Source organism: Suillus bovinus (genome assembly GCF_016758785.1).
Source record: "Suillus bovinus strain UH-Sbo-P2 chromosome Unknown EDB93scaffold_7, whole genome shotgun sequence".
In the NCBI taxonomy this organism is placed as follows: Eukaryota; Fungi; Basidiomycota; class Agaricomycetes; order Boletales; family Suillaceae; genus Suillus; species Suillus bovinus.
In genome coordinates, this window is record NW_024542063.1 from 425,712 (window position 1) to 453,651 (window position 27,940).

General features: G+C 47.4%; 9 protein-coding genes across 9 annotated transcripts; 4 read left to right on the top strand and 5 right to left on the bottom strand.

Moving 5' to 3' along the window:
• Positions 1 to 154: 154 nt before the first annotated feature.
• EDB93DRAFT_810727 (MFS general substrate transporter) lies at positions 155 to 2,314 on the top strand. The gene is made up of 7 exons (XM_041457560.1): positions 155 to 389; positions 452 to 517; positions 580 to 740; positions 790 to 924; positions 981 to 1,137; positions 1,192 to 1,693; positions 1,749 to 2,314. Exons 1-7 carry the CDS (start codon positions 237 to 239, stop codon positions 2,000 to 2,002), a joined length of 1,428 nt encoding a protein of 475 aa, XP_041311459.1. The 5' UTR covers positions 155 to 236; the 3' UTR covers positions 2,003 to 2,314.
• EDB93DRAFT_1101052 (uncharacterized protein) lies at positions 2,297 to 3,452 on the bottom strand (the record flags this gene model as incomplete). Its single annotated transcript, XM_041447066.1, has 8 exons — positions 2,297 to 2,314; positions 2,366 to 2,499; positions 2,560 to 2,652; positions 2,713 to 2,741; positions 2,800 to 3,015; positions 3,078 to 3,152; positions 3,200 to 3,236; positions 3,290 to 3,452. 8 exons carry the CDS (start codon positions 3,450 to 3,452, stop codon positions 2,297 to 2,299), a joined length of 765 nt encoding a protein of 254 aa, XP_041311460.1.
• Positions 3,453 to 5,193: 1,741 nt separating this feature from the next.
• On the bottom strand, positions 5,194 to 10,769 carry EDB93DRAFT_1078401 (uncharacterized protein; the record flags this gene model as incomplete). Its single annotated transcript, XM_041445382.1, has 8 exons — positions 5,194 to 5,960; positions 6,009 to 6,264; positions 6,316 to 6,479; positions 6,527 to 6,909; positions 6,963 to 7,192; positions 7,250 to 9,128; positions 9,184 to 9,637; positions 9,734 to 10,769. The coding sequence occupies 8 exons, from the start codon at positions 10,767 to 10,769 to the stop codon at positions 5,194 to 5,196; spliced, it is 5,169 nt and encodes a 1,722-aa protein (XP_041311461.1).
• Positions 10,770 to 11,952: 1,183 nt separating this feature from the next.
• Positions 11,953 to 16,382, top strand: EDB93DRAFT_1124334 (uncharacterized protein). The gene is made up of 9 exons (XM_041448669.1): positions 11,953 to 12,325; positions 12,383 to 12,432; positions 12,492 to 12,542; positions 12,955 to 13,142; positions 13,213 to 13,682; positions 13,738 to 14,463; positions 14,488 to 14,830; positions 14,881 to 15,155; positions 15,218 to 16,382. The coding sequence occupies exons 1-9, from the start codon at positions 12,033 to 12,035 to the stop codon at positions 16,212 to 16,214; spliced, it is 3,393 nt and encodes a 1,130-aa protein (XP_041311462.1). The 5' UTR covers positions 11,953 to 12,032; the 3' UTR covers positions 16,215 to 16,382.
• Positions 16,383 to 16,791: 409 nt separating this feature from the next.
• On the bottom strand, positions 16,792 to 17,675 carry EDB93DRAFT_1124339 (ubiquitin-40S ribosomal protein S31 fusion protein). Its single transcript, XM_041448670.1, has 5 exons — positions 17,568 to 17,675; positions 17,432 to 17,515; positions 17,229 to 17,382; positions 17,034 to 17,168; positions 16,792 to 16,980 (listed from the first exon to the last, which is right to left on the bottom strand). Exons 1-5 carry the CDS (start codon positions 17,585 to 17,587, stop codon positions 16,894 to 16,896), a joined length of 480 nt encoding a protein of 159 aa, XP_041311463.1. The 5' UTR covers positions 17,588 to 17,675; the 3' UTR covers positions 16,792 to 16,893.
• Positions 17,676 to 17,727: 52 nt separating this feature from the next.
• Positions 17,728 to 19,392, top strand: EDB93DRAFT_1124342 (P-loop containing nucleoside triphosphate hydrolase protein). Its single transcript, XM_041448671.1, has 7 exons — positions 17,728 to 17,952; positions 18,002 to 18,066; positions 18,114 to 18,247; positions 18,294 to 18,607; positions 18,660 to 18,871; positions 18,921 to 19,053; positions 19,109 to 19,392. Exons 1-7 carry the CDS (start codon positions 17,840 to 17,842, stop codon positions 19,197 to 19,199), a joined length of 1,062 nt encoding a protein of 353 aa, XP_041311464.1. The 5' UTR covers positions 17,728 to 17,839; the 3' UTR covers positions 19,200 to 19,392.
• Positions 19,393 to 19,454: 62 nt separating this feature from the next.
• EDB93DRAFT_1124346 (uncharacterized protein) lies at positions 19,455 to 22,838 on the top strand. The gene is made up of 9 exons (XM_041448672.1): positions 19,455 to 19,652; positions 19,703 to 19,840; positions 19,894 to 20,145; positions 20,194 to 20,302; positions 20,350 to 21,779; positions 21,838 to 21,981; positions 22,041 to 22,223; positions 22,271 to 22,333; positions 22,391 to 22,838. Exons 1-9 carry the CDS (start codon positions 19,500 to 19,502, stop codon positions 22,547 to 22,549), a joined length of 2,631 nt encoding a protein of 876 aa, XP_041311465.1. The 5' UTR covers positions 19,455 to 19,499; the 3' UTR covers positions 22,550 to 22,838.
• A 448-nt stretch (positions 22,839 to 23,286) lies between these two features.
• EDB93DRAFT_1335130 (MFS general substrate transporter) lies at positions 23,287 to 25,769 on the bottom strand. The gene is made up of 7 exons (XM_041455301.1): positions 25,311 to 25,769; positions 25,184 to 25,249; positions 24,951 to 25,111; positions 24,767 to 24,901; positions 24,558 to 24,714; positions 24,002 to 24,503; positions 23,287 to 23,944 (listed from the first exon to the last, which is right to left on the bottom strand). Exons 1-7 carry the CDS (start codon positions 25,479 to 25,481, stop codon positions 23,697 to 23,699), a joined length of 1,440 nt encoding a protein of 479 aa, XP_041311466.1. The 5' UTR covers positions 25,482 to 25,769; the 3' UTR covers positions 23,287 to 23,696.
• A 1,809-nt stretch (positions 25,770 to 27,578) lies between these two features.
• Positions 27,579 to 27,788, bottom strand: EDB93DRAFT_1078407 (uncharacterized protein; the record flags this gene model as incomplete). The annotated part of the gene is made up of 1 exon (XM_041445383.1): positions 27,579 to 27,788. A coding segment is annotated over one exon (210 nt), but the record flags the coding sequence as incomplete, so codon positions are not given.
• Between the last annotated feature and the right edge of the window lie 152 nt (positions 27,789 to 27,940).

Sequence of the window (27,940 nt, forward strand, 5' to 3'; positions counted from 1 at the left end):
GGCCTTCTTTCCATATCTGGGGGGTGCTGCACGCTCGCGACATGGTTTCCTAGAGTTTCCATCTTAGGCTAGGGCCATTTCTGATTAGAATTTTGTGGATTCACGTCATATGATTGTACTTACAAAAATCCTGACTCATTCACACAGCTAGTCCGAGTCATAGCAGGCCATAAATACACTTCACGGATTTCAGTGCTCTTTATCTTATCTTTCGACTCAGGAGGCTAACTACCACAATGGACACTTCAACAAGCGAAACAACGCCTCTGGTCTCAGCAAAGACGAAAAAGCCTAAAACACCTCTTCCAAAACTCCAGATAGGCATACTTATGACATTACAACTTGTTGAACCTATCGCTTCGATGTCCATATTTCCATACATCAATCAGGTATGATTTCACAATGTTGAATGGGCCGCTATTCGATCTATCCCTCATCTTTTTATTCTTAGCTTATCAGAGAACTTGGAATCACCGGTGGTAACGATGCAGCTGTAGGATATTATGCAGGATTAATCGTAGGCACCAAGATTACTATGAGTTGCAAGAATCATGATTTCATCATACTACTGATCGACAGGAATCTCTGTTTTTCGTCGCACAGACACTGACAGTGCTGAGATGGAGCCGTTTGTCTGACCGTATTGGACGCAAGCCAGTGTTGCTAGTGGGGTTATCAGGGACTTGCATCTCGATGCTATGTTTCGGTCTCTCGACGACTTTCTGGGGCCTTGTCATTAGGTATGATTTCGGCTAAAGAAGTGAAACATAATCCTTACATCTTTCTTAGCCGCTGCATGTGCGGTGTACTGAACGGCAATGTTTCAGTCATGAAAACTATGGTGGGCGAATTGACGGACTCTACGAATATGGCTCAGGGATTTGCCTTGATTCCAATCATGTGGTGCATCGGAGGCTTTGTGGGGTCAGTGACAATTTGAATCATTGGCCCCAAATGACATAATTAAATCCGCTTACTAGTCCTTTAATTGGTGGGACGCTCGCGCGTCCACAAGATAACTGGCCCCGATTATTCGCTCATCCATTTTGGAGCAAATACCCATATTTTCTACCTTGCGCAGTGTCTGCGAGCGGGATTGTAATAGGCTTTTTGGTCCTGTTATTTTTCTTAGAAGAAGTGAGTTTTACATACCACCTTATGTTGTCGCACAACGTTATTCACGATCGGCAGACATTATCAACCAAGCGTCGACCAAAGTTGACAGCGACTACTCTAGGCATTTCAAATGGTGCCAACAGTGATAATCGAGAAGGCATTTTACAAACATCCAACCTGCCCATGAGATCTCTGCTCACACCCACCGTTGTCATTGCAATTGCAAACTACGCCATGCTCGCCTTGCTCGACATCTCTCTCATGGCTCTTTTACCGCTGTTCTTGTCTACGCCTATCTATCTTGGCGGCCTTGGTTTTACTCCTTCTCGTATTGGCTTGTGCATGGGGGTGTTTGCAATCGCGAGTGGTATCTTCCAGGCACTGTTCTTCGCCAAAATTGTCGATTGGGTTGGTCCTAAGCGTCTCTTCTGTGTGTCCGTGTCGTGCTTCACGCCAATCATGCTCATGTTTCCGATCATGACGTGGCTTGTAAACACAAGGGAGATGGTTGATCGCGCAATCACATTTACATTAATCAGCCTACTAGTGCTGATGATTATATGGGATATGGTATATGGTACGTGTCACGGCAACACCCATCCTGTTATTAATTAAAACCCTCATGATCATAGGGACTGTATTCATGTTTATCACGGCTTCTGCCCCTGCGAAGAATACCCTTGGCGCTGTGAATGGTCTTGGTCAAACCTCGGCATCCATGGCTCGTGTTGTTGGGCCTGCATTTGCAACTTCGCTTTTTGCATTCTCAAAGGAACACAATATTCTCAACGGAAATGCAGTATATGTTGTCTTGATTGTGCTAGCTGGTGTATTGAGGTGGCTCGGGTCACAATTACCAGATGAAATACACGATAGGGATGAGTGATTCACAAGGTAACCAGCAGATAATGTGTACACATTGCCGCCCATATAGTAGGCTATACTGTTACAATAATATCATGTTGGGGGAAGGGGCGAGCCTAAATGCAACATGCATAAGGATTCCGTGCAGAATTGCGTGTGCTAGAGTCAATGCGCGGACTCTTGGGAGTTAGGACACACGGACTGGTGGGACTACGTAGTACAAAAAAGAAGTGACATGGAAAATGAAGGGAATGACACAAACATGAAAGAGGGAGAACCCGTCTGAATCATTTGATCGACATTATACGCTCAGCCGTCAATCAAAGTAAAATGTCTGTAAATCAGTGAGTCAATAAGTTTTGGGTAGAAAGTTGAACCGACTGACAATAGGTGAGGCAAGGATATCAGGATTGACGGCATTATAGGCATCGAGGTCACCGACAAAGAATATCGAGTTGTCAGATATCTTATAAGCGATAGTCGTCTTTGCCTCATGACCGTCGGGATTTACATAGTGCACTTGAAGCATAGTATCAATGATAAGTTTACTTGGACGACGAAAGCATCGAGATAGCCCACCCTTTAGTTCACGAGTGATGAGATCGAATGTCCAAATAGCTGATTCATCCGCATTGTACTGGCCCACAGGGACGGGTGGGGAATGCACAGGTGCTGTGAATGGTTTGTCATTTACATTCGATCTGTGATATCATGATAGTCGTGCAGGCTTACTTTTAATGACTCTGCCAAAGCCGACAGTTCTGTTGATGGTGCAAAATCAGTGTCTAGTATCTAAATTCTTTTGTAAAAAATGCCAACGTGTATGAGCCAGTGGCGAGGGTATCACTGCTCGTTGTTCCGATATAACCAGGCCCAGGATATGCGGAGTCCTGCCAAAACTGCGTGAATTTTAGAAAATAGAAGAATAAGGGAGACCATACGACAATTTGTAAGTCGATAAGCCCATCATCAGATTGAGACGTGGTGAACGACACCTGCAGGTCCTCACTTGGAACACCGAAGTTTACGCCGTTTCTAGTCACAAGCTCAGCACATTTTTCAATAGGAGGAACACTCAAGTCTGCGGGAGTTCTTACATTCCTGATTCCCAGTCATATAAGTGTCCTAACTGTCCACCATCGTAGGTCTTAACCAGGATTCGACCAGTAAATCTAAAGCGGTTGAAACACACTTGCAGGGAAATTTTTAACGGACTCACGTCTCATACGAAGTGGACAGCGGGGATTGGTGCCCACCTGCGCCAATACATTAGTTTATGCATGTATTTGAGATATTGATTTAGAAATACCAGCTTCTGCCGGTGTCATTGCATAACCTGGCAGAGCGCAACCAAACGTGGGAAGCGAAGGTGGTAGGCCACGAGCTAGTCGCTGAGCACCTGTAATTACTGCAGCGGCACCAGAGAGGGAAAGAATCGGCGCAATGGCACAGCTCAGCACAAAAACTCGCATGATGAGAGATCAAGACGATACCAGCTGTTGTAACTTCTTGAACGTACCTTTATACACGGTCAAGGTTTAGCTTCCAATGTTTCCATGTGCATGTGGGTCTGGCCTTATCAGTCAAAGTGGATTCACAAGTCAAATTCTCTACGTCTCAACTTCCAGGCCCAGGCCACTCACACACGGTAAGGCCAGACCGACGAGCGGCCGTGTTCGAAGTGGCCTAGGAACTGTCCATGTCCATGTCTGGAAGTGCTTCAACTGGCCCGTAAGTACCGTACGCCAGGAGGTGGGCTGCAGGTATGGTGCTTCAGCTTTAAGTAGATACGGTAGCACACAAAACTCGAAGTTATTGGTACTTTGAAGATTTGCACGTTCTGGAATGTGCCTCATGACTCATGCATCAATCATGATACATGATGCTACTTACTATGAGTCGTTCTGGAATGCGGGTCGACGTCATGTGCTTGATCAGTGCTCAGCGCTCATGCACATGATTGATGTATGATGACCCTACTACATGACGAGTGTTCTCGCAAATTGCCGAACCTACCAACAATTAATTAAATTGGGATGTCTGGTTCAAAACTATCCTCACCCTATAGCCGTTCCCTTCGACAGTTCGAAGACATAGAAGTTGTGCCAGCACTACGGCTCGCTTCGTGACATGTACTCGAGTACCTGAGCTAAATAGTAAAATATTCATTCTATCAATGATCCTTTGCAAAGTCAAATCAAGGTGACACATACCATGCGCATATCATAGTGAGCAAACTTAGCTGAGCCTGGTCCTTGGCAAAACTTGCGCGAAGTACGGAAAGCCAAGTCACCGTGCTAGGCTTCTACTTCCTAGTAAGGTAAGTAGCTTCGAGAAGTAGAAGCCTTGGGTTTGCCTTAGATACAGAGCATGGTGGTCTGGGCAGAACTCCAGGCTCGTGCAGTAACTTGGATCTAAGTCATCTGACAACATGGTTTGGGTCCAATATAATATGAAACCGACATCCCCAATCAATTTCAAAAATTCGCCCACTCAAGGTGTTTGCCGTGACAATCCTCTCAATTGTCACGGTAGGGTAGTAGTAGAGCGCACATAGTACTCTGATCTTGGCCACAATACGATCTGCGCGACGGTGTAATTCAACTCAGTTGAGACATTTGAAACACTCGAAAAAATTTATACCAACCTTTGACGATACCACCGAGTACTTGTCAACGTACGTACTAGTCTACATATGACGTAGAGTTTCGCCTCGGTCTAGGAGAAGTGTTGTAGGCACATGCCGGACTTTGAAAAACAGTTCTCAAATTACAGTCAACGGAAAGTCACATGGATGTTATCCGTCGATGCCGGAACCTCGGAGGTGCCCCGAGTCGGCCTCGTGTTACACTAGTTGAACTCTACAATGCCTCAAATTAGTCGTCGAGAACTTCATACCGGGCTTTGCATCCAGTCAACCAGGGCTGAGATACCGCTAGGATTATATCAACGACTCATGATGCATGCTAGTAGGGGGCCGCGTTATTTTTGCCTACAAGAAGTCATCCACTGATTATGAACTTGAGGAAGGTGGTTGATTATTAGATATGCACCAGGCTATAAGTACTAGAATAGAGTGTATATACGTACAGTATAGTAGTGATCAGTCATAAGTGAGTAAAAGCACTAAGAACCTCAGTGGTAAGAGTGTCCATGGTATCTGAATCATGCTATGTCCGGATGATTGGTGCAGGAGATGATGAGAAACAATGATTACTGAATAGTGCACCCTGACGATTTCTCTGCTGCCCGTTTTTTGTGACGGTCAGCTTCGTTGGGCATTGTGCTTGGAAAGTGACGTGATGAGGTAGCCATACGATCATTGACAGTGGCGGTCGCATGGGCATAAAATGGTTTCTTCTCAGGGACTGGCGGTGGAATTGTATCTGTTTCGGGCTCGACTATTGAAGGGAATGATTTACGACCCGGTTCTTGACGGCTGGACTGGCTGTCAGCCATCTTCATGCTACCGGCATTGGGGGCAGTACTATTACTTGACAACGAATGAGGTCGTTCGTTGGAGATCGTATTTGACGAGAGCATAGAGGGTTTCCGCTTCGGAGTGACATCATCGTGAGGCAGAGGCTGAGAAATCGGTGACGGTGATGCTAAAGGAGAAGGCTTATTCTCTGTTGCTAGGAAAGAACGAGAGCGCTTGAAAGGATTAATAAGCTTGTGGACGTTGGAAGAAGTAGGTGATGGCGTGACGTCCAAGCTTGGTCGTGGAGAAGGTGTAACGAAGGAAACTTCAGAAGGAATAATCGTCGATGGACGAGGAGGATGCAATCCATTCGATCCATCGAGTGGGATACCAGCGGGATTTCCCTGTTCGGCGTGCTGTGCGTAAAGTAGCAGTTGAAAGCGGAGGTCACATGTGGGAGGAGCTTCAGGAGCACACTTTGAGTGAGTGATGAGATTACACTTGTCACAAATGACGGCACTCCTTTTGATACTTCCCATGCACACACTGCAGACCATAGCTGCAAACACGATCAGCGAGACTAACGAACCATAAATTTTGGGCTCACGTTTCCCAAAGGTGGTCTTGATAAAGGAGTGATCCCTAGGGGTGAATGAGGTGTGCTGCGGAAGCGAAATTGGCGAAGACGGTCCACTGGATAATCTGCGCCTGGGAGACTCTGACGGCTCCTCTTGAACTGAGGCTACCGAGAAGGGCGATTCGATTCTGTTTATATCCACAGATGCAACGTATGCAAGGTCAGTCTTTTGTAACTCAGTGCTAACACGCCGGAGAAAGGGTATGCTGTCCTGGGGACGAAGCTCCTAAATGAAATTGATCAGTAACATTTGCATACTATCCGGAAATCCACAAACCTTGAGGGCATCCCAATTTTTCTTCAACCAGGGGTGCTCGCACAATAGCTCAGCATCAGGTCGCATCGAGGGTTCCTTCTGGAAGCACTGCTGAAGGAAGTCCTTCAACGGTTCGGAGCATTCTTCAGGAATCGGCATCTCGTCCTCGACAATACGGAACATGACTGCACCTACGTCAGTCATGCATCCGGAGTAATGATCACAATCATACCTGTCATTGTGTTAGTGATATCCCCAAATGGCGGACGTCCAGTAAGAAGTTCGACAACTGTGCATCCCAACGACCAAATGTCAGCTTTCGTTGAAGCTCCCTTGAGTTCGATGACCTCTGGGGCCATCCAGTTCGGGGTACCAGCAACGTCCCTCTCTCGTTCTATGGCCTTGAGGTTCAGGGAAACGCCGAAATCAGAGAGCTTGATATTCCCCGTCTTCGTAGTGAGGATGTTGGCGGCTTTCAAATCACAGTGGACAACATCACAACAATGCAAGTAATGCAAGCCCTCGAGAATCTTGACAACGTAGCCCGCTACAAGATGCTCGTTCAACTTGCCAAAAGCTTTGAGCATCTGGCCCAATGAGCCACTTTCAGCATACCTACATTGAACTCGTCACAAGGAACATCCGACAAAATGATGAACTTTACTCACTCAAGAACGATGTTGAGGTATTGTTCATCTCGAGCCATCCCTTCATACTTCACAATACTTGGGTGTGACAGCCTTTTCATCAAGTCTACCTCCTTCATAAGCTGTGCAACTTCGTCCTCTTTCAGACCTTCCAATCGGATTCGTTTAACTGCCACCATTTGCCCGGTTGTCAGATTCAGAGCCCGATAGACTGTGCCGAACTGTCCGCGGCCGATGCAATTTCCGAGTTGCTTATAAAGGTAAAGTCAAAAACCTGCACGTTTGCTTGCATAAATAGGAGAACTCACAAAATGAGTTGCAGGCTTCCCTTCTTCCTTGACTGTTATGGTCTGTCGTATAGCGCTGGATCCGTCACCGGAGTCCCTTGATAGCAAGTCGCTCGCACTTGCATTCGTGGAGGCTGCCCCTAGATTGACCATGCTTTCATATCGCGACCTCCGCGGTCTGCCCAACTCATCATTCGACGTCGGACGACTGCATCTTCGAGCTCGGTGATCTTCAACATCACTTTGAAAGCGACCGCGCACACGGGGAGCATCCTGGTTATTTGTGACATCACCCTTGGCAGTAGGATCGGGAGATGGTGTGGCACGAGCAGCATGTTCCTCTGACACGGCGCACGGGAATGGAACAATATGAGGATTATCATCTTTTGGGGTCCCAGGATCGTCGGTACTATTGCGAGGATAGTAAACCCCATTTCTGCGAACACCATTCCGTGTACTCTGACGACGCAGAATGACTTTGGAGCCTGGTGAATTCTCGGTATCCAAACGGAGCACTGAATTCCTCGGCATCAGGACATCAGCACTTTGGCTTGACCGATGAGATGGCCTCCGGACTCTGGACTCTGTGCTGTCGTTGTGACGCGATGACCCAACAATGGAAGGCTTTCTAGTTGGGGATACAGACGGAGGACTGGAGCTAATTGGCGCATCTACACGGTTTGATGATGTTGCAATGGGGATTGCTTGAGATGGACTTGGAGCTTGTGCCTTGAAAGCGTCCAGAAAATCGTCGGGCCACTTGCCTTTGCCGAGCCGCACACGAACCTGTGCTTCCGTTTCCTGCCCCCGCGAGGGTTCTCCAGGTTGTAAACTCTCTTTCTGATGGTGATTAGAGCTCGACCCACAGGCACTGTTCTCCTCTTCCTCTGCGAGGCTAACCAGATCAAGTACACCTGGCTCGCTCGGGCGTCGCTCCCTCGACCGAGGCGCAGGCTCCCCAATACCTCGTCTCCTGCTCATCTCTTCTGCCATGAGCGCCGCCACCGAGCTAGCCTCCGTTCGAGTGAACGAGGGTGCCTCAGAGCAAGAGGTTGCCTCAGTTGTGAAAGTCCTGATGGTGCCAAACTTGTTTTGGTTGCTACTGCTCACTCGTCTGATGTCAAAGATGCTGGAGAGGGCGGTGTTATCAGTGAGATTGCTAGACGTTCTCGATTGTCGTGGGGGAAAGTCTGCATCACAACCCGCTGTGTACGGATTGGACAACTGTGAAGTGGGTGATTGAGGGAAGGGAATATCGAGTGGCTGAAGGCTGGACAGAGGGCTAACGCTACTATCATCTGGCAGTCCAGATCGAGAGTGCGCCCAAAAGGGAGATCTAGGGGTTGGAGATGGACTCTGAATAGGGGGAACTTTGTCAACTCCATGATCGCTGTTACTAGCCGGTGTCGTGTTTCTATCAATGATGGGGATTCTCTTAGCCGTGCTAGCGGACGTTCCCGATTGCGGACTATCAGGTCGCACTGGGAGAAGCGATCGTTCATGTGGACTCCGCGCTCTGCGAGTTGGACCTGAAGGAGAAGTTGGCGAGACTGGTCGTGGCAGCAGATTCGGTGTGGAAGAAGCGCAAGAAATCGCTGGGGAGTTAGGATCGTTGCTTGAGGCTACGATGGCACCTTTCCTGCCTTGACCGGTGATGACCTTGGCACGACCGACTCCGGGGTCTTCAGAAAGTTTGATCAACGAAATGATGGTACATGCGACACGGCAAAGAGTTTCTGGAGTCGCCTGGACGAGGTCGTCACGATAGAAAATGTCGTCGGAAGGGACACCATGTTGCGAGCATGCAGCAATGAACCGGGTGATGTTGCTGGTTTGCTTCAAACCATCTTCACGATGGTCGATACGAGTTATGGTCCCAGAGAAATGCTTGTTTATCAGCCTGAAAAGGTGCAACATTAAACAGCACACCAGTCGGAGTAGCTGTCAAGACCTACTGGCATAGAACAACGCCATCTCGAAGGGCCTCGCAGAAGAGCTTCCTTTCTCTTTCCTCCCCAGCAGAGCTGAGCACGACGGAACCGACGCCACCAGGAACCTGGCCAGAACTGGTACCTGCACCGCCACTTTTCCCAAAAACGCGTTCAAGCCTGATTAAGGGCTGCAAGCGCACTTCCACTTCCGCCCACTCTTTCTGTGCATCACCGCGTGCAAGATGCGCTGGCGCTTTCCGTAATTCTTTGCAAAGAAGCGAAGTTGCAGCACGTATAACCTCACGCTGCTCTGGAGTGGAAGGAGAGACAAGGGAAGCAGTTGAGATATTGAAGCGATTCTGGGCGCACGCGGGCGTGCGCTGAGAAGGTGATGTAGCACGTGGACGCACTGTAGACTGAGGAGAACATGCTCGAGGCACGGGGGAGGCCGTGGGTCGCCTGTGCACGTCAATGGAGCCTCTCTGAGAGGTTTCACCAGATGCTTTTCGCGGCATTTCTGCAGACGGTCTCCGGGAGGTATCAAAAGAAGGCCTCTGTGGGGTACCAATAGAACCTCTCCGTGGTGCGTCAACTAAGGGTCTCCTTGGTGCATCTACATAAGGTATACGGGCTGGAGTTGATACCGCCGGTGGACTGGAGGAATTCAAAGGAAGATGAGATGCCGACGCCGAAGTAAACCTCTGATACGATGGAGGAACCACTGCTTGTTTCAGAGGTGTCCTTGCGCGTGCAGGGCTCACAGCACGATTGGGAGTGGGAAAGGAAGGTGGACTGCTGTGAAGAGGCAGGTGAGTTGCATTCGCAGCTACGGGCGTTCTGGACAGGTCGCCGAACCGCCCTCGGGAGCCAGACGGGGGTGTCGGGGTGCCTGGCGGGCTTGGCGAATCATGGCTCCGCCTGGGTACGTCAATTGACGAACGTCCCCTTGGTGTAGAGAGAACTGGAGATGGACGAGGTTTACTTCCTCGAGGGGAGGCCGCACCAGGGCGGTCAGGCATTGCAGCGCCACTGCGGTGGTCATGCCGCATTGCTAATGGCTGAGGACCGCTAATGTCCTTGAACTTAATGGGCTGAACACTGACGCGCCGCGTGCGATCGCGTGCAGGTGTGATAGGGCCTGTATTTGATAATGGCGCCATCGCTGTAGGCTGCGACGGACCCGACGGCAAATTTTGGGATGAGAGATGGAGAACAGGCGAAGACACAGTTGCTTGCCACAGGGATGGGGTAGCAAAACTCGTGAATCCAGCCTGGCGTGACTTGGTGACTACATCCGCGTTATTACCACTGACAGAAGGCGCTCCAATCGCGTTGGCGTGACTTGCGTCAAGGGGGATCGATGTCGATGTAGACACCCGTGCAGTTCTGCGTAGTCCTACCCTTGATTCCAATCGCCTCAGCATGCCGGGCAGGATCTTATCAGTCTCCTGCCCTTTCACAGCAACGTTGTTCTCAGGCTCTTCTTCCTTGCATTTACCCTTGACGGAGACAGCTGCAAAGTCATCAGCAGGTGGCAGGACTTTTGCTTTAGAACGTGTTGCGGTCTTTAAACTTTGCTCCAAGGACGATCGGAGTCGCTTGAAAGTCATGGACTTTGTCTCAGGCATCTCTTGAGCAGATGCATATGAGGACGAGGAGGAGAGCTGTGGAGTATGGGACAATGCGTTCCGTGGCGGGTCGGGCCTCGGGTTGCCAAACTGGAGAGAGACCATATGGAAGGGGTTGGGTGTCTGTGTCTTTGGATCGCTCGAGAGGGCGATTGCTACCATGTGTAAGCCGCATGTAATGCCGAGATCTCGAGTAAACTGTATGACTAACGTCGCTGCACGATAGTATTAGACCCTGCGAAAGATAGAGATTCCAAAGTGAGTACTTGTCGTAAGTGGTGTTGACGGAAGTATGAATTCACATACTACTCCGCTTCACAAAGCGGCAAGGAGCCTGCCAACAGTGGCAGGAATAACTTGAAAGGAAAAGTCAACTCAGAAGACGAACTCACCAAGAACTTGATCTGACAGTATCCACTGCAAATACTGTCAGTTCGAGTCAACGTGGCTGAAGCACAGCAAGGACGTTACTTGGGATGGCCTGTCAGACGAAAAAGGTGGGGAGTGAAACGAGGATGTAGTAAATTAAGGATTCTGATATTCCTCCCGAGATTCCAATACAATGTCGCTAGTAATAGATTGAGATCTCCGGCGGGAGAAGCAGCGCTCCGGGAACAGAAACGTCCAATATTCTACTACCAAGTATTCAAAAGCTACACGTGATAGGAGAAGGTTATTCGGGTCAAGAATGACACCTGGTGATTATCGAGCAGCTCCACACTAGCGACCCTGCAGGTATTAGAGCAGTGATCGCTACAATTGGACTGGGCTCATCATGGGATGAACCGGCACATGATGATGATTCAGATAGGCCTTGGCTTCGCAAAGCGGAACATCATCCGCCCATGTTTCCCAGATACATTCTGAAGGGACGTGTATCACACAATAGGGGTGGATACGAGCGACGCGCGAGAATCACTCACCCCGACGGCGAGAAATCACAAGGAAACAATGATGAGAATACGGTACTTTTAGGGCGAGCGCTTGATATGACATTCGTGGTGACCCGTAGTTCGCACCCAAACTTGGATGTACAGTTGTGAATTGCCGGGCGTATGAATCCAGCAACAGTTCATACCGTGTCATGGTCATAAATGCACCAGACGGTCTTCGAGAATTAAGTTTCTACAGTCAATTTGAAAAATGCGACTTTGCCACACTCATCGGAATATCGGAGTTTAAAAGTCGTTCTGTTCTTGACTCACAACTAAACCTTGCAAACAGGGACGGTGACCGACGCCAACGATGTCGACCCGCTCAAGAACAAAATCAGTGTCAACTACAATTAATGTCAAGTCACGCTCAAGCAAGGATAATCAACTAAAATCTATCAGGTCGCGTGCGAGATCCCAGAAGAGCGAAGACCACATGAGCGAGATGGAAAATGAGACCAAGACTAGTCATGCCAAGGCGAAGACGCCTATGAAAGCCACTCAGGTCGCCCAGGACAGACAGCCAAAGGATAAATGTACATTTTGTATCTGCCATGAACCAGACGATGGTACCCCCATGGTGTGTTGTTCCGTCTGTAATGAGTGGTGCGTATATGCGATTAGATTCCTATACCTGACTTCATTCACTAAATCGGCACATAGGTATCATTTTCGTTGTGTGAGGCTTGACGAAGTAGAGGCCTCTGAACTCCGTAAGTTTTTCCTTATCGAATCTCACCATCGATTCCTGATTATTTCCTCATCTTTGCAGATATTTATGTCTGTTCTACATGCACTGAATTAACTGGTCAACGTACAGTCAGTGAGTGTCACCGGTCCTTTTCTGGGTTATCTCTGTGGGCTCGTATCCCTCTTCATGTACATCCATCATATGAGTCTTGTCCTGCAAGTACTTTGCTATCGTTAGTGGCATATTTGTTCCTGTTCGCCACATCCTTGTTGCAGTCAATTGCGTGCCGCTGTGATGGTTGTACAACGGTGCTTTTGGCCTTACGTTATAGGCGCGCGACTATTCCTCTTGAGTCAATTTTTGTCTGAAGAGGTTTCGATGTGAGCGATTGCTTGAGCACAGTTGTCAACGGGCGCTAGATGGCACAACTTGTACCACAGTGGCGCCCTGTTCACACGCAGGGAAAAAACAACGATGTACTCTTCTTTTTCCTACAGTGTGTCAATTCAAGACTTGAGGTACTAATACTTTTTCGTGTTTTCAGTGAAGTGGGAAGAACTTGATGTAGTGGAAGAACACGCCGACCCCGAGCATGACGAGGCTAAAACTGTTAGGCTCCCAACGCCACCTCCGGCGATTCCACCATCAGAATCGGAGGACAATACAGACAGCGAGGACGATTACATTGCGGAGCCAGAGAAGTTCAAGAGGAAGGGGTCATCATCTGCCAAGGTGCGTTTCTACTACCCTATTCGATAGCTTGCTTTTTGACGCTAGCTTGTTTTTGTGCTTCATTCGCCAGCGTCGTCGCAGAGTTTCCAGCTCCAGCGAATCGGATGCACATTCCAACGTCCACGAAGGCACCGATGCCCGAGAATCGTCCCACAAGGCTGGTCCATCTCAAGAGTCATCAGCTAGGAAGGCATCTCTCGTCCCAGGTTCTGGTCTCAAGCGAAAGGCGACTAGCGTCACCCAGCCTCCTGTTTCCAAACGCAGGAGATCCAGCGATGCATCAGCTGAAGAGGATCCAGCAAGAAAGTACTGTCTTGGAAAACTCCACCAGCTGTTTTGTTCGATTTTTTTGAAGTACCCACATGCTGCTGCGACAGAGGATGGCACTAAGGCCGAGCTCGAAGGTGAATTAAGTGATGAAGATAAGACACGTTTAGAGGAAGAAGCGAAGGTATTTGCTTCTGAGGTTGAGCAATGCGTATTTGATATGTACTGCGAACCGGACAAGCACAACAAGCTCAGCGTTGGGCCGAAGTATAAGTGAGCCCGTACTCCGTTTTGGTTTTTTAATCAATACGCTGAATGGCTTTCACAGGGAGAGGTTCCGTATGCTTGACTTTAACCTTAGCAAACCAGATCGTGTGGTCATTCACAAGCGCATTAGCTCGTCCTCTATCACACCAAAGGAACTTGCCCTGATGAGCTCGACTGACTTAGCGAACGAAGAGACGAAACAGTCGATCAAAATATTGGAGAAAGAATCTCTGGAACATTCAATCCTGCAAAAGTCGACTGTTCCTCGTGCAAAAATAACTCATAAGGGCCTGCAGGACATTGAGGATGTGAATGGTGATGTTGCGATGCGCGAGCGCGAGCGTGAGATGGAGCGTGAGAGAGAGGAGGAAGAGAGACGAGAGAGAGAGCGGCAGGCACGCTTGAGGGCTGCTGAAGAGCAGCAGAAGCAGCGTGCGTCTGCAGCTGCTCAGGGATCAGCGCCACCTGAGTCTCCAGTCGTACCTCATACGTCGACTTGGGGAGGGCAACCGTCTGTGCCCATGCATTCAGTCAACCAGTTTCCGGCAGGCGATGACAGACATCATTTGTTCTCATCTGATTTCCATACGATGCTTCCTGAGCCGGAGCTTGATATTGCGGATCTCATCAATCTAGATGATGAACCAGGCCCGCAAGATTCATATGCAGAAAGAGTGGAGACTCCAGCGTCAGAGGCTTCCATGCTTGTCACAGACAGCGCACCTTGCGCAAGCTTAGAGCCAGCACCTGCCGCAAACCCAGAACCTGCACCTCCCGAGGTCACAGAGCCTGCGCTTGCTGCTGCCTCAGAGCCTGCACCTGCATCCTTCGAATCTCCCGGCACCTATCCTGCTCCTTCGGCAACACCCACACCCGCCCCATCGCTTGTACCGAAACCTGAGACACCTGTTCGCACATCTTTCGATCTCAACACTTTATGGTCAGCTCCGTCAGCACCTCCGGAGCCCGCATCAGACCTTGGTGTTTCACGGGAGTCACAGATGGAGGCAGATCTTGTCGCCGCAGAAGCTAACGATGAAGATTTCGATATGCTGTTAGAAAAGGAACACGATCTAGAGTCCTCGCAGACGGAGGAGCCTTCTCAAGATCCTGAAGCAGTTTTCGACGCCCTTCCTCTTGTTTGGAGTGGCAAGGTTAGTGCATTTTGTCGATGTATTCCTTAGCGATGACTTACAGGCGCCAGATATCCATGCCTCTAGAATCTTCAGCTCTTCAGGAAGCACCTGTGGTTGCGCGACAAATTGGAGGACGGATTTTGGGTCACGATTCTGATTTATGGAAGACTCTCTTCCCTTCCGATATTCTCCGCATCGACGGCCGTGTTCCTACAGAGAACTCTTCGCATTTCCTCCTCCAAATGCGAATGAATTCACAGAAGGAGCTCATTGCATGCGCATTTTCTACAGTAGAGGGGAACCCAATGCTGCAGACGTTCAGCGAATTCCTTCTCAATAAAAAGTATGTGTTCTATTCTCTGACATGCATTGTAAGTTGGATTTCTGACCAGCAACTTTGTTTAGCCGCCATGGATTAGTGTTCCCTTGGGGTAACCGACCGAAGGACTACCACCCCGGCAAGGAATTATACATGGTCCCGTTGCTCGCAAGCTATCCTTTGCCTGACTTTGTAGAGCTTATGGATAACTTATGCCTTCCAAAAACCCGCAAGTCGAATTATGTTATCGGGATCTGGGTTTTAACGAGGGGAAAACTTGCCCCGCCGCCTCCACCGCCACCATCTGTGCCCCAACATCCTGCTGGGGTTATCCCGCCGCAGTCGCCTCACATGCCCAGTGTTGCCAACCATTCTATTGGCCAACCAAGCCCTTCCGCAGCCATTTCTGTACCACATGTACCTGCGCCTACACCCTTACCTGTATCTGCAACCATCAATGCGCCCCCACTTACTGCCCTACAACAAGCTTATCCACAGCTTGCTAATACGTCCCTCGCAGCAGAAGTAGCTTCCCTCACGCAGGAACAGATACACATCGTGTTGAGAACCCTATCTGCGGATTATGGCATGAATGTCGGCAGCTATCCCACCGCACCAACCGCACCAGCCGCCCCTATAGTAGCAACGCCGCCTCAGTTATGGAATAACACCACACCACCCAGTTTTCCATCACAATCATTCGCTACAGGAAGCGTTCCTCCTGTGAGCCATCCTCCTAGCCATGCACGGGCGGCTCCACCTGTATCACCTATACGCCCTAATCCCATATCTCCACCAACGGGTCCTGCACGTGGGTCTTTCAACAATGGACCATACAACCGACAAGATCGGGATCGAGAGTTTCGTCATGGCTCATTTCCCAATCATGATAGACCAGATCGTGGGGGATGGACGAATGGTACGCGTGGACGGGGCAGAGGCCGGGGACGAGGGAGAGGGGATGCACCACACCGTCCTCATGATTCAGGATGGCAAAGGAGTCGGACTCGGAGCGGACCAGACTATGAAGGTCATTCACCACAAAGAGGCCAATGGGATGATCAGCCTCATCCTAGGTGGTGATGTGCGCTAGCGCTGCCTGATTATTGCGCTTTAAGTTATTAATTTTGATATGGTTTGCCTCGAATAATATTCGTTTTGTACGTACGTACTTGTTGAATTGTAAACTGGCTACTTGTAAATGTGGCGTCTGTCTACGCGGCTGCCTAGATTTACCTGCCTCACTAGTGATTCAGAGGCCCTTTAAAGTTTTGACCAAGAGTTGGTTGAAATGCGTGACACAAGTTGTGCGAAGCCACAATGGCTGGCGCTCCGAACATATATGACATTGTTGAATAACATGTCGATTTACTAGTATACAATGATCATGCAGATGCTGAGCACTGAGCAATGGAGCTCCAGCTGGGCTCACTATAACTTCATTTCGTACTGTTACAAGGTATCTTTTTTACAAAATTTAATTTTTCTGTCCTATGGAGATTGTAAGTTGTTAAATTGTACTAAAGGCCTGCCAGTGAGTGAGGCTACGGTTCAAGGGCAACCGACAAAGAACAAGCTCGTTAACTTATTACTGCAGACTCATTAATATTCAAAGTGCCAGACCGAGTCAACCGGAACTTCACAAAGTCAGCCAAGGTCGTTTAAAAAACATTTAATCCGTAGAATGATTCATTGCACATGCATGCCTGACATATTCACTACTCGACCAGTCGATAACTATACAACATGATTGACGGTTGCTCTACACTGCAGGAGGCTTTGCACCAGGTTGGAAAGTGTAGGTCATATGGCACTTGCCACAGTATTGCCGGTCTTTGTGGAAAGCCATCTGGGATGGGTCATCAGCCCCACACGCCAGATTGAAATCAAATTGACACTTACGAAGACACCAGCACCGCACTCAGCATTGGGGCACTCGCGGCGAAGACGCTTGATCTTCCCGTCGGAGTCCACCTTGTAGTATTTCAAGATAGACATCTTAACCTTCTTGCGCTTGTGCTTGATCTTCTTGGGTGTCTGTTATAGAGTAGGATGATGAGCATAAAATTTGAATCAAGGATGTTCAATGGTACTCACGTTGTATGTCTTCTTCTTGCGCTTTTTGGCACCACCACGGAGGCGGAGAACCAAGTGAAGAGTGGACTCCTTTTGGATGTTGTAGTCGCTAAGGGTACGGCCATCCTCGAGCTGCTTGCCAGCGAAGATCAGGCGCTGCTGGTCGGGGGGAATGCTAAGACAGTGATGAGTGTTGATAATACGTATGTGCAACATAACCTTACCCCTCCTTGTCCTGGATCTTGGCCTTGACATTGTCGATGGTGTCTGAAGACTCGACTTCAAGAGTGATAGTTTTGCCCGTGAGGCTGATATCAATGTCAGGTGAAGCTACAGAAATCAGGTCCGAACTGCACGCACGTCTTTACAAAGATCTGCATTTTGCCGGATGCTCCTGTCTGTCCAACGAATAATCGATGGAGTCGTCGACGAAAGCAAGAGCCGCTGTTGTGGTTGCAATTGTAAGGTGGAAGAGATGATTAATGCCTGAAAACCTTAATCAATCTGATGATGGTCTGTGCGTGAGAATACCATCAGCTGACTAATTAAATTACAAATCTGCTTTCGACGCGTCGCGCTCAACGCGCCAGCTACATTGAATTCATAATTTTCATATTGCTTCGGGACGTGTCATGACTAGTGACGGTCAAATGGATGTTGATCCTACGCCATCGCTTGACAAGGGTAAAGGAAAGGCTAAGGTTGTAGGGAGACACGAGCCTCACGAGGATGAGAGTTTGCCCTGGTTGCGTCTTCTATCCTTTCCCTCGTCACTCTTGCTCAATACGCGATAGGGTAGAGAAGTATCGACCAGTCACACTGGACGATGTAGTTTCGCACAAGGATATTACAACAACAAGTTGAGTTTCACCTGCTTGAGGAATGCATCCACTAAGATTCACTCAGTCGTGAAATTCATTGAGAAGAATCGCTTGCCTCACCTTCTATTCTACGGTCCACCTGGAACTGGAAAGACGTCCACAATTCTTGCGGTGGCAAGACGAATATATGGAACAGAATACAAGAAACAAATATTGGAGGTGAAGCCCCTCTGAATCTGCATAGAACAATGCTAACCTTATTCAGCTCAATGCGTCGGACGACAGAGGTATAGATGTAGTACGCGAGCAGATTAAGCAATTTGCGGAGACCCGAACATTGTTTTCAAAAGGCTTTAAGCTCATCATCCTCGATGAAGCCGACATGATGACACAGCAAGCTCAAGCTGCACTACGTCGTGTTATTGAACAATACACCAAGAATGTGCGGTTTTGCATTATCTGCAACTACGTGAACAAGATCGCTCCGGCAATTCAAAGTCGATGTACGAGGTTCCGTTTTTCGCCACTTCCAATTGCAGAGGTAGAGAAACGCGTTAATGGCGTTGTGGAAGCTGAGAAGTATGTATGCTCATTTATAAAGTTGCTGCTAAACACCCAACTTCTGCAATAGGGTAAATCTGACTCAAGACGGCAAAAAGGCCCTTTTAAAACTTTCGAAAGGAGACATGCGGCGAGCCCTCAATGTCCTACAAGCATGTCACGCAGCATATAGCTCCATCGGGGAGACTGAAATTTATAACTGCACTGGAAACCCTCATCCGTCAGACATTGAAACCATCGTAAACTCCATGCTCTCTGATGAATTCACCACTTCTTACCAAAGTGAGCCTTTTCGCATCGTGTTCTTAATGCCTCACAAAACCTCCGTCAGTGATCTCGGCCATGAAAACAGAACGTGGACTTGCACTGCAAGACTTGATATCAGGTGCATACGAATACGTGGAAACGATTGAATTCAAGCCGCAGGCTCGAGTATATTTACTTGACTTTCTAGCTACCACCGAGTAAGTCTCGTCTATATCCAGTTTCGTGACAGACAACTAATGTCTTTCTCATTAGGCATAGATTATCGACTGGCGGGAGCGAGAAGATGCAATTATCTGCTCTACTTGGAGCGTTCAAAAATGCTGTAGAGCTCTCTGCGAAGTAATACATCATATAATTGAAGCGCCTGACATAACCTTCCGCTTGAATTGCAAAATATTTCTACTGGCTACTTGTCATTGTCAGTAACTCGATGCTTTTCTTTGGTCATCTATGCTCTAGATCTGTAACATAAGTTCAGGCCAAATTTAAAGTACCTTCATCAAGCTCAACTATGTAGCACAAAATTTGAATGCAACGTTTCAAACGCGTGTATTCTAATCACGTGAGCAAAGTAACTTGTGGAGGGCGTGTATCAGTAGTTTAGCCTAGACTTACTCTCCTGATTTCGACGTTGGTTGGACGTATGCCTTTCCTTCTCCCTGATCATCTCCCGCGGCAGCTTGATGTTTCATCGAATGTTCTTTCCAAGTTTGATTCTGTAACATTACAGTCCTTGAATTCGTCTTTTGCATCCTCATGTAAAGCTGAGCTTGACGAATCCATTCGATTGACTAAGGTATTCTCCTGTAATTGATATAAATTCTCCGTGGAGTAATGATTGAATAGACCAAAATTCATGACAGAATACGTGCAGACTCTTCTAGCTTCCAAAGACAGCTGTCTTCGGCAAGGTCTCTCAAAGAACGACTGGATACACTTTCTGGACATGTTCAAACTCTAAGTGTTACGCTTTCGGACTCTAAGGCGTGTGTTTTCTCTACTATGCATTATAAGACGCATCACTAACAGTCCACTAGTCCGGTCTAGTCCCGGTCTTGCTTGAGGCTTTGGAAGCTCACCAATTACTGGCTCAAGAATCCTTGGATGCAGATGTCTTGAGTGATTGTCTTTCGCACCTTTCTGAATGTAGGGCACAGATGGATGCGCTGCAGAAGCTGGTTGATACAGGGGATCTGCCTTCGGCTGTAGTCGCGTGTCATGCTTTGAGTTCCTTGCTGATCTCCGTTCCCGGACCACTGAAAGACGCATCGGTAGTATCTGAAATACAGGTAAGAGTATGTTATCATCCCGTTCTGTCTCAACCTACTTGCTTGCAGGCTCGGCTGCGTGTGCTTAGCAATCGTATGGAGGAGCTACTCAGCGATGCTTACACCAAGAGTGTTATCGTGAACGCGTCTAAAGTTATCATCAAACCATTTGTGCTTGGTGAGTGACAGAGCATCATGGTAGGGGTATCTCAAGTAGTTCTCCAGTGCCTCAGTCACTGAAGCCCTTACCGCTTTCGTCTGTTCTCTCGTCAATCAGCTCTGCATCACTGGCATCGCATCTTTCCACCCTAAGGAGGGATATTCTAACACACTACATCGAGTGTTCTTTCGACCAGCCGACATCACTTACGGTCAGCACCATGAAAGATACATCTGGCGCTTTGATGCACGTCCTCGGTCGATTCCCTTCATCACCAAATACCACTGACGCAGGTTCTCCACTTGCCAACGTATCCACGACTCTTGGCTTCTTACACAAACAATTATTCCCAGCCCTCCCACCGACGCACAGACGCAGTTTTCTGCAAAGTCTTAGCAAACCCATATCAACTGCAGTCCTGGCCCGTTTGCTTATTCCTGGTCTGCCTTCACAGCTTGAACTTCTACCCGCTTTTTTACAAATTACACACAAGGCAGTGGATTTGGAAGACAAGTGCATTGTTGGGATGCTCGATGCGTCTAGCGAGAGGGAAATCAAAGCTTGGGTCAACAATGTCTGCACTCATTATGAACGACAACGGCGCTCACACATTCTCGATTCTGCTCGCAAACTTATCATTCAAAGTATATCTTCTGAGCAAACATTCTATGCCCAGTTACCCCTCTCACAAGACACCCATGAAGGGGCCGGACTTGCGCCTGCAGATGAAGGTGATGCATGGGGACTTGATGACAATGGTCAGAGTTTTAATACAGGATCCTCGAGGTCTGCACCAGAAGAGGAGAATGTCTGGGGCTTTGATGACGATCTAGAGGAAGAAAGTCAACAAGCTGAACCTGTGGAAGTGGTCGAGGAAGACCCAGGGGATGCATGGGGCTGGAATAATGAAGAGCCCGCACCTGAAGAACTAGTGCAAGCAGAAGACACATGGGATGACCCGTGGGGCGAAGAACCTTCCCTATCGGAAGTTACTCCCGCTGTGCAGGCAGTACCTGTGTTATCGCAACGCCCGTCTGGAAACTCTGCACCAGCGACTTCAAGGGTCTCTCGCCTCACGAATGGTACCTCTCGCGATCCTCCTACGTCGGAGCCCATAACCGAGCCATATTTGGTATCTACTCTTGCGAAGTCAATCATCCGTACGGTCGAGGGCGCATTGCACGAAGGACAAGAACTATTATCGTCGGGTATCTTTCCCACCTCACCGACGTCTACAATGACACCTGGGACACTCATCATGCAGTCAGGAGCACTGGTGTTAGATTTGTATCGTGCAGTATATCCCGTTGTCGCTGCAGCGCGACTCATTCGTCCTGGTGATATCATGAAGTTCTCCAACAACTGCTTATGGCTTGCAGAGGAGGTCAGTCGCTTAGTTACACTCGAGCAAGGGGTGCTTGTCGTGAAAGACAAGTTAGAGGAATGCAAGAGTGTCTTGCAAGTGTTAGCTGACAGTTGGTATCAAGATGGCATTGTGAGTTCTCGACTCCACCGTCGCTTGTATTGAAGTAGTCACGCTTGTGTTAAAACAGGACAGACAACGGATAGCCCTGGGTGATATATTAGCAAGTGCGAAGGGCTTCACAGACACGTCAGACCAGGATCGATATGATGACTGTGAGATGGCCATTTCGCGTGTCGTTCGTGAGATTCGAAACGCTGCGAACGCATGGAAGGTACGAATGAGGCGCAACTTGTGATGTTGAAAGCAGCTGATTGTACATGTTTACCGTAGCCCGTCCTCCCTAAGGGCAAATACTACACTGCCATAGGAGCAATAGTCGAAGTTTCATTACAGCGAATCCTTGAGAACATACTTGCAATTCCGGATATCCCTGAAGTAGAGTCGCACAAACTGAGCGAGTTATGCAGAATATTGGCTGCTCTTGAAGGGCTCTTCGTTGAAGACTTCAGCGAGGTATGTTGGCTGTGCTTTTTTAAGATAGTTAACTCATCAATGCCCAGTCATCTTTCGTGGTGTCATACGTTCCGTCGTGGCTGAAATTCTCATATCTTTCTGAACTCCTGGTATATCTATTCATAGTCAGGTTATTCGATCAGTATCTCATTGCGCTCATTTTCCAGGAAGCTTCCATGGCTGATCTCACATATCTTTTCGAAGAGGGAGCTCTAGTGGACTTTGAGGTGGACGAGTTGGTGAAACTTGTGCGTGCCTTGTTTGCGGACACACCACTGAGGACGAAGACTCTCAACAAAATCATGGGTGGTCACCCAGTCCGGTGATCAAATACTATCAAGTACAATTGCAGATCATCGGATGTATGGCAGCAGTATCGATCTGGGAGGGATTTGGCAGGAGAAGCATGGGGTTTGAAAATTACTGATTGTGCCTCGATACTCATTTACCTCTATGCCATAGTCTTTGTGCCTACTGTTCGTGCATATGATCGTGGCCTTGCAACCATCATGGACTGCGAGGTCATTTATGTTCTCCCCATGTCACTTGCTGCACAAGTTGATACGACTACCCAAAGCGACGTAGCAAATTTCAAACACCGTACTCCTTCGAAAAGATATGTAAGATCAGCCACGAAAGCTTCCTGGAAAAGAAGCGCAATGAGATTAGGCTCGTGACCAGCTTGGCGTATACTACCACGGATGCCTTGTAGCCAGACTGGTCGATCTCGGAGTGGCGTGGCAGGGCGGAGCGAGGAAGTTTGAAATGCAATATAGGACACGGTCGTGTCGGAGATAGTTCCGATCATACTATAGCATAAGTTATTGCGTCTGCTCTCCCCGACCTTTACCTTAGGCTGTACGTTTTCAACCATGAGTTCTGTACGACCGTTATCGCTCGTTGCTCGAGATACAATTGAGAATCTCTCAACGGACTTTACGAGGGCCCTCTCAACGACGCAACAGCAAGTTCTTGAGGCTTTCTCGCGATTCGACATCAGTGAACCGAGAGAAACCTGAGATTCCGAGTCTTTCCTAAGGATCACAATGTTCGAAATTGTTCCAGCTCAGATGCCTCATATCATTACTTTCTGACATGTTGCCCTAATCAATGATTAGTGCTACGGCGCGATGTACTGTTGTATTTGAGAGGATACCGTACTTTTCACGGTACGAAGTTCGAACGAAAGAATTTACGTGGAAGCGGCATACTGGTATCTGCCAAATTTCAAACTCCTCACTTCGCCTGCTACGAGTCTACAATGAGACACTAATCGAATAACCTGACTCCGAATTCTAGATGTCGAGAAAGATATGAGAATTTGGCAGAGGATAGTACGTAACCAGTCGCACCATTGAACGTGATGCAGTTAAATGAAACTCTACATCATGAGTCTAGAACGAATGTGAACGTATGAGTGCAGGGCACTTTGGACAGCGATGCATACACATTTTTCGCTGGTTACCTTGTGAATCACTCATCCCTATCTTCATCTGGCAATTGTGACGCTAACCACCTCAATACACCAGCAAGCACAATCAAAACAACATATACTGCATTCCCGTTGAGGATATTGTGCTCCTTTGAGAATGCAAAAAGCGAAGTTGCAAATGTAGGTCCAACAACACGAGCCATTGACGCCGAGGTTTGACCAAGACCATTCACAGCGCCAAGGGAATTTTTCGCAGGGGCAGAGGTCGTGACAAACATGAATATAGTCCCTATGATCATATGGGTTTAAATTTGAATGACAGGATGGATTTCGTGGTACCACGCACCGTATGCCATATCCCATATAATCATCAGCGCTAGTTGGCTGATCAATGTAAATGTGATTGCGTGATCAACCATCCCCCTTGTGTGTAAAAGCCACGTCATGATTGGAAACATGAGCATGATTGGCGTGAAGCACGACACGGACACACAGAAGAGACGCTTTGGACCAACCCAATCGACAATTTTGGCGAAGAACAGTGCCTGAAAGATACCATTCGTGATTGCAAGCACCGCCATCCACAAGCCAATACGAGAAGGAGTAAAACCAAGGCCGCCAAGATAGTTAGGCGTAGACAAGAACAGCGGAAAAAGAGCCATGAGAGCCATGTCGAGCAAGGCGAGCATGGCGTAGTTTGCAATTGCAACGACAACGGTAGGTGTGAGCAGAGATCGCATGGGCATGTTAGATGTTTGTAAAACGCCTTCTCGATCATCACTGTTGATACCATTTGAAATGCCTAGAGTAGTCGCTGTCAACTTTGGTCGACGCTTGGTTGATAATGTCTGCCGATCGTGAATAACGTTGTGCGACAACATAAGGTGGTATGTAAAACTTACTTCTTCTAAGAAAACTAACAGGATGAAAAAGCCTATTACAATCCCGCAAGCAGACACTGCGCAAGGTAAAAAATATGGGTATTTGCTCCAAAATGGATGAGCGAATAATCTGGGCCAGTTATCTTGTGGACGCGCGAGCGTCCCACCAATTAAAGGACTGGTATGCGGATTTAATCATGTTAATTGTGGCCATTCAAATCGTCACTGACCCCACAAAGCCTCCGATGCACCACATTACTGGAAACAAGGCAAAACCCTGGGCCATATTCGTAGGGTCCGTCAATTCGCCCACCATCGTCTTCATGACTGAAACATTGCCATTCAGTACACCGCACATGCAGCGGCTAGAAAAAACGTAAGGATGATGTTTCATCTCTTCAGATGAAACCAAACCTAATGACAAGGCCCCAGAATGTCGTCGAGAGACCGAAACATAGCATCGAGATGCAAGTCCCTGATAATCCCACTAGCAGTACTGGCTTGCGTCCAATACGGTCAGACAACTGACTCCATCTCAGCACGGTCAGTGTCTGTGCGACGAAAAACAGAGATTCCTGTCAATCATATCCGATCAGCAGTATGAGGAGATCATGATTCTCGCAATTCGTAGTAATCTCGATGCCTACAATGATTCCAGCGTAATATCCTACAGCCGCATCGTCACCACCAGTGATGTCAAGCTCTCTAATAAGCTGAGAATAAAGATACAAAGAATGTAAAATGATCTAATGGCGCATTGGGAAATCATCATACCTGATTGATATAAGGGAATATGGACATTGAAGCGATAGGTTCGACAAGTCGCAAAGTCATAAGTATGCCTATCTGGAATTTTGGAAGAGGTGTTTTAGACTTTTTCGAGGCCCCTTCTGGGATCAGAGGCATGGTTTCGCTTGGTACACGAGAAGAATGTGAGGCATCCATTCTGCTAGTCCAACTTGAAAGCCTTGCAAGTCCGAAGATGATATCAAGCTAACTTTCTTGATATGGACGTGAACTGTATTTATGGCCATAGCTCGCCGTGATCAGCTTGTGAATGAATCAGGACTTTTGGATTATATCATCCCTTCCGGTGCAATCATTGGAGCGGTTGAATTATGAATGCCTAAATGCTTGACGTTGTTAGATCCTAGCTGATTTTGGAAACCGTGACCCGGTAGTGTAGCGGGCAGAACTAGTGTTCTGCCAAGTAACTGGTCGAATTGGCAAAAGTCGAGAAACTCATCCGGCTCTGATAGGCCTCAACGGTTCATACACCGCTTCATCACGTGATCTCGTGTGACATTTCATCGAGTTTACAGGGGTTGTCCGATAAGTAAGGTTTAGATTACGTGTCTCACCCTGGCTTATTTGGCTCAACAACAATGTTTTCCCAATACCAGCATTAAATATTGCCCTAAATCATCTAATGTCTCTAAGTACTTGGGAACACATTATTGTTATATAAGCTATTTACATACAATATTATTTTATCACCTGAAAGCAGTAATTGCTGTGCAATGTGCTGTAATGATGGTCATAGCACTGGGCTCAGAACCACTGTTTTTCATACTCATGTCGACATCTGAAACATATCCACACATTGTCCAGTGCACTTTGCACATGTCTGAGCCACTCTGCATTGGACCTGGTGGATCTGGCCATCGGACACCACATTGGCTGACTGGACTTTGTGCGCACTTGTCCATCCTGTGTCCTGTCCCATTGAACTAGCCCCACTAGGTGTGTATTTACTTGCTTTCACATTTTCTGACATTTGGACTGTGTTATTACATGTCCACAGTGCCTCGTGTTTTATTACATAGATTCTTGGATCTGAAATATCACTACTATCTTCACCTATAGTATTCCGGATTTCTATGTACTTACTTAAATATTCTGTAGTGACTCATAGTACATTATTGTTCAGTAGAGGGGAGTTGTTTTCTGAAACTGTGGATCACTTGGAATATTTTCGTAGTTCTTAGTTGATATTGTGAAATATTATTATTCATTCACCATCACACTTCATCATTTGTTATACTTGCAATACCACTCGCAATTCGACACTTGTTTTATAGTTTCCAACTTATTTTTATGAAGTTTGAAAGTCTGAAATCTCAGACATTGCACTTTGGCATTGGACATTGATAGAATATCTTCGGACATTGGATAAGTACCCTTGGACATCATTGGATTACCTTCAGACATTGTTTTGTAGCTTTGGACAATCATTATTTGCATTACTGACACATTAATACTACTAATACCATATAGCAACCATTGTAGCAATGGTCACAGTGCTGGACTCAGAACCAGGGTTTTTCATACTCATGTCAACACCCAAAACAGATCTGCACATGTCTGAGCCACTCTGCATCAGATCTGGCACATCAGACTTTCAGACATTGCATTGGCCAATTGCACTTCACATGTACTTATCCATCCCATGTCCTGTCCTTCTGAACTAGCCCCACTAGGTGCATAGTTACTTGCTTTCACATTTTCTGACATTCAGACCGTGTTATTACATGTCCACAGTGCCTCATGTTTTATTACATAGATTCTTGGATCCAAAATATCACTACTATTTTCACCTATAGTATTCCAGATTCCTATGTACTTACTTAAATACTCTGTAGTGATTCTCAGTAGTCATCATCCAGTAGTTGGGAGCCGTTTCCCGACTCTGCAGATCACCCAGAATATTGTCATAGTTCTTAGTTGACATTGCAAAATATTACCATTCATTCACCATCATAATCTGCCACTCATTATACTTGCAATACCGCTTGCAATCTGACACTCATTTAGTCATTTCTGACCTATTTTTGTGAAGTCCAAAAGTCCAAAATCTCGGACATCATGCTTTGGCATTGGACATCAATAGAATACCTTTGGACATCAGATAAGTACCCTTGGATATCTTCAGATTACCTTCAGACATCATTTCATAGCTTCAGACATTCATTATTTGCATTACTGACACATTTATACTACTAACATCATATAGCAACCCCTATAGGATCAAACACACTTGTCCTACAAGTATAGCAGACTAGGTCGTGTTGAAGATTTACCTAAATATTGTTGTCTAGATAGTACCATTTCTGCAGAGCCCAGCAGAGATTTACTTTTTACACCATCAATGAAACCATGAATCACTATCCCCCATTGAATTACTTTATGGTGGCCATCTAGGTGCCACAATGCATTAGGCCACCTAATATGATACTTATGCTGATGTTTGACCTATCAGTTGTGCAATACCTGACCTAATCTGTCAACTCTGTGGAGTGATTCTACCACTTATCAATGCTGCACTTGCAGTCTATGTCTGCAGAGAAAACCAATGATGTATCTTATACCTGAATCAGGCCATTTTTTCTTGAACTCAGTGATGA

Bases quoted from the DNA above. Each gene is read 5' to 3' on its own strand.
- EDB93DRAFT_810727 (XM_041457560.1), top strand. From the start codon at position 237: ATGGACACTTCAACAAGCGAAACAACGCCTCTGGTCTCAGCAAAGACG. The intron at 925-980 runs GTCAGTGACAAT...TCCGCTTACTAG, and splicing joins TGCATCGGAGGCTTTGTGGG to TCCTTTAATTGGTGGGACGC. The intron at 1,138-1,191 runs GTGAGTTTTACA...CACGATCGGCAG, and splicing joins TGTTATTTTTCTTAGAAGAA to ACATTATCAACCAAGCGTCG.
- EDB93DRAFT_1124334 (XM_041448669.1), top strand. From the start codon at position 12,033: ATGTCGACCCGCTCAAGAACAAAATCAGTGTCAACTACAATTAATGTC. The intron at 12,433-12,491 runs GTAAGTTTTTCC...TCATCTTTGCAG, and splicing joins AGTAGAGGCCTCTGAACTCC to ATATTTATGTCTGTTCTACA. The intron at 13,143-13,212 runs GTGCGTTTCTAC...TTCATTCGCCAG, and splicing joins AGGGGTCATCATCTGCCAAG to CGTCGTCGCAGAGTTTCCAG.
- EDB93DRAFT_1124339 (XM_041448670.1), bottom strand. From the start codon at position 17,587: ATGCAGATCTTTGTAAAGAC. The intron at 17,383-17,431 runs GTAAGGTTATGT...TCACTGTCTTAG, and splicing joins AAGATCCAGGACAAGGAGGG to CATTCCCCCCGACCAGCAGC. The intron at 17,169-17,228 runs GTGAGTACCATT...ACTCTATAACAG, and splicing joins GCAAGAAGAAGACATACAAC to ACACCCAAGAAGATCAAGCA.
- EDB93DRAFT_1124342 (XM_041448671.1), top strand. From the start codon at position 17,840: ATGACTAGTGACGGTCAAATGGATGTTGATCCTACGCCATCGCTTGAC. The intron at 17,953-18,001 runs GTTGCGTCTTCT...AATACGCGATAG, and splicing joins GAGGATGAGAGTTTGCCCTG to GGTAGAGAAGTATCGACCAG. The intron at 19,054-19,108 runs GTAAGTCTCGTC...CTTTCTCATTAG, and splicing joins GACTTTCTAGCTACCACCGA to GCATAGATTATCGACTGGCG.
- EDB93DRAFT_1124346 (XM_041448672.1), top strand. From the start codon at position 19,500: ATGCCTTTCCTTCTCCCTGATCATCTCCCGCGGCAGCTTGATGTTTCA. The intron at 20,303-20,349 runs GTGAGTGACAGA...GTAGTTCTCCAG, and splicing joins CATCAAACCATTTGTGCTTG to TGCCTCAGTCACTGAAGCCC. The intron at 22,224-22,270 runs GTATGTTGGCTG...ATCAATGCCCAG, and splicing joins TCGTTGAAGACTTCAGCGAG to TCATCTTTCGTGGTGTCATA.
- EDB93DRAFT_1335130 (XM_041455301.1), bottom strand. From the start codon at position 25,481: ATGGATGCCTCACATTCTTCTCGTGTACCAAGCGAAACCATGCCTCTG. The intron at 24,902-24,950 runs GTTTGGTTTCAT...CGTTTTTTCTAG, and splicing joins TTCTGGGGCCTTGTCATTAG to CCGCTGCATGTGCGGTGTAC. The intron at 24,715-24,766 runs GTCAGTGACGAT...TCCGCATACCAG, and splicing joins TGCATCGGAGGCTTTGTGGG to TCCTTTAATTGGTGGGACGC.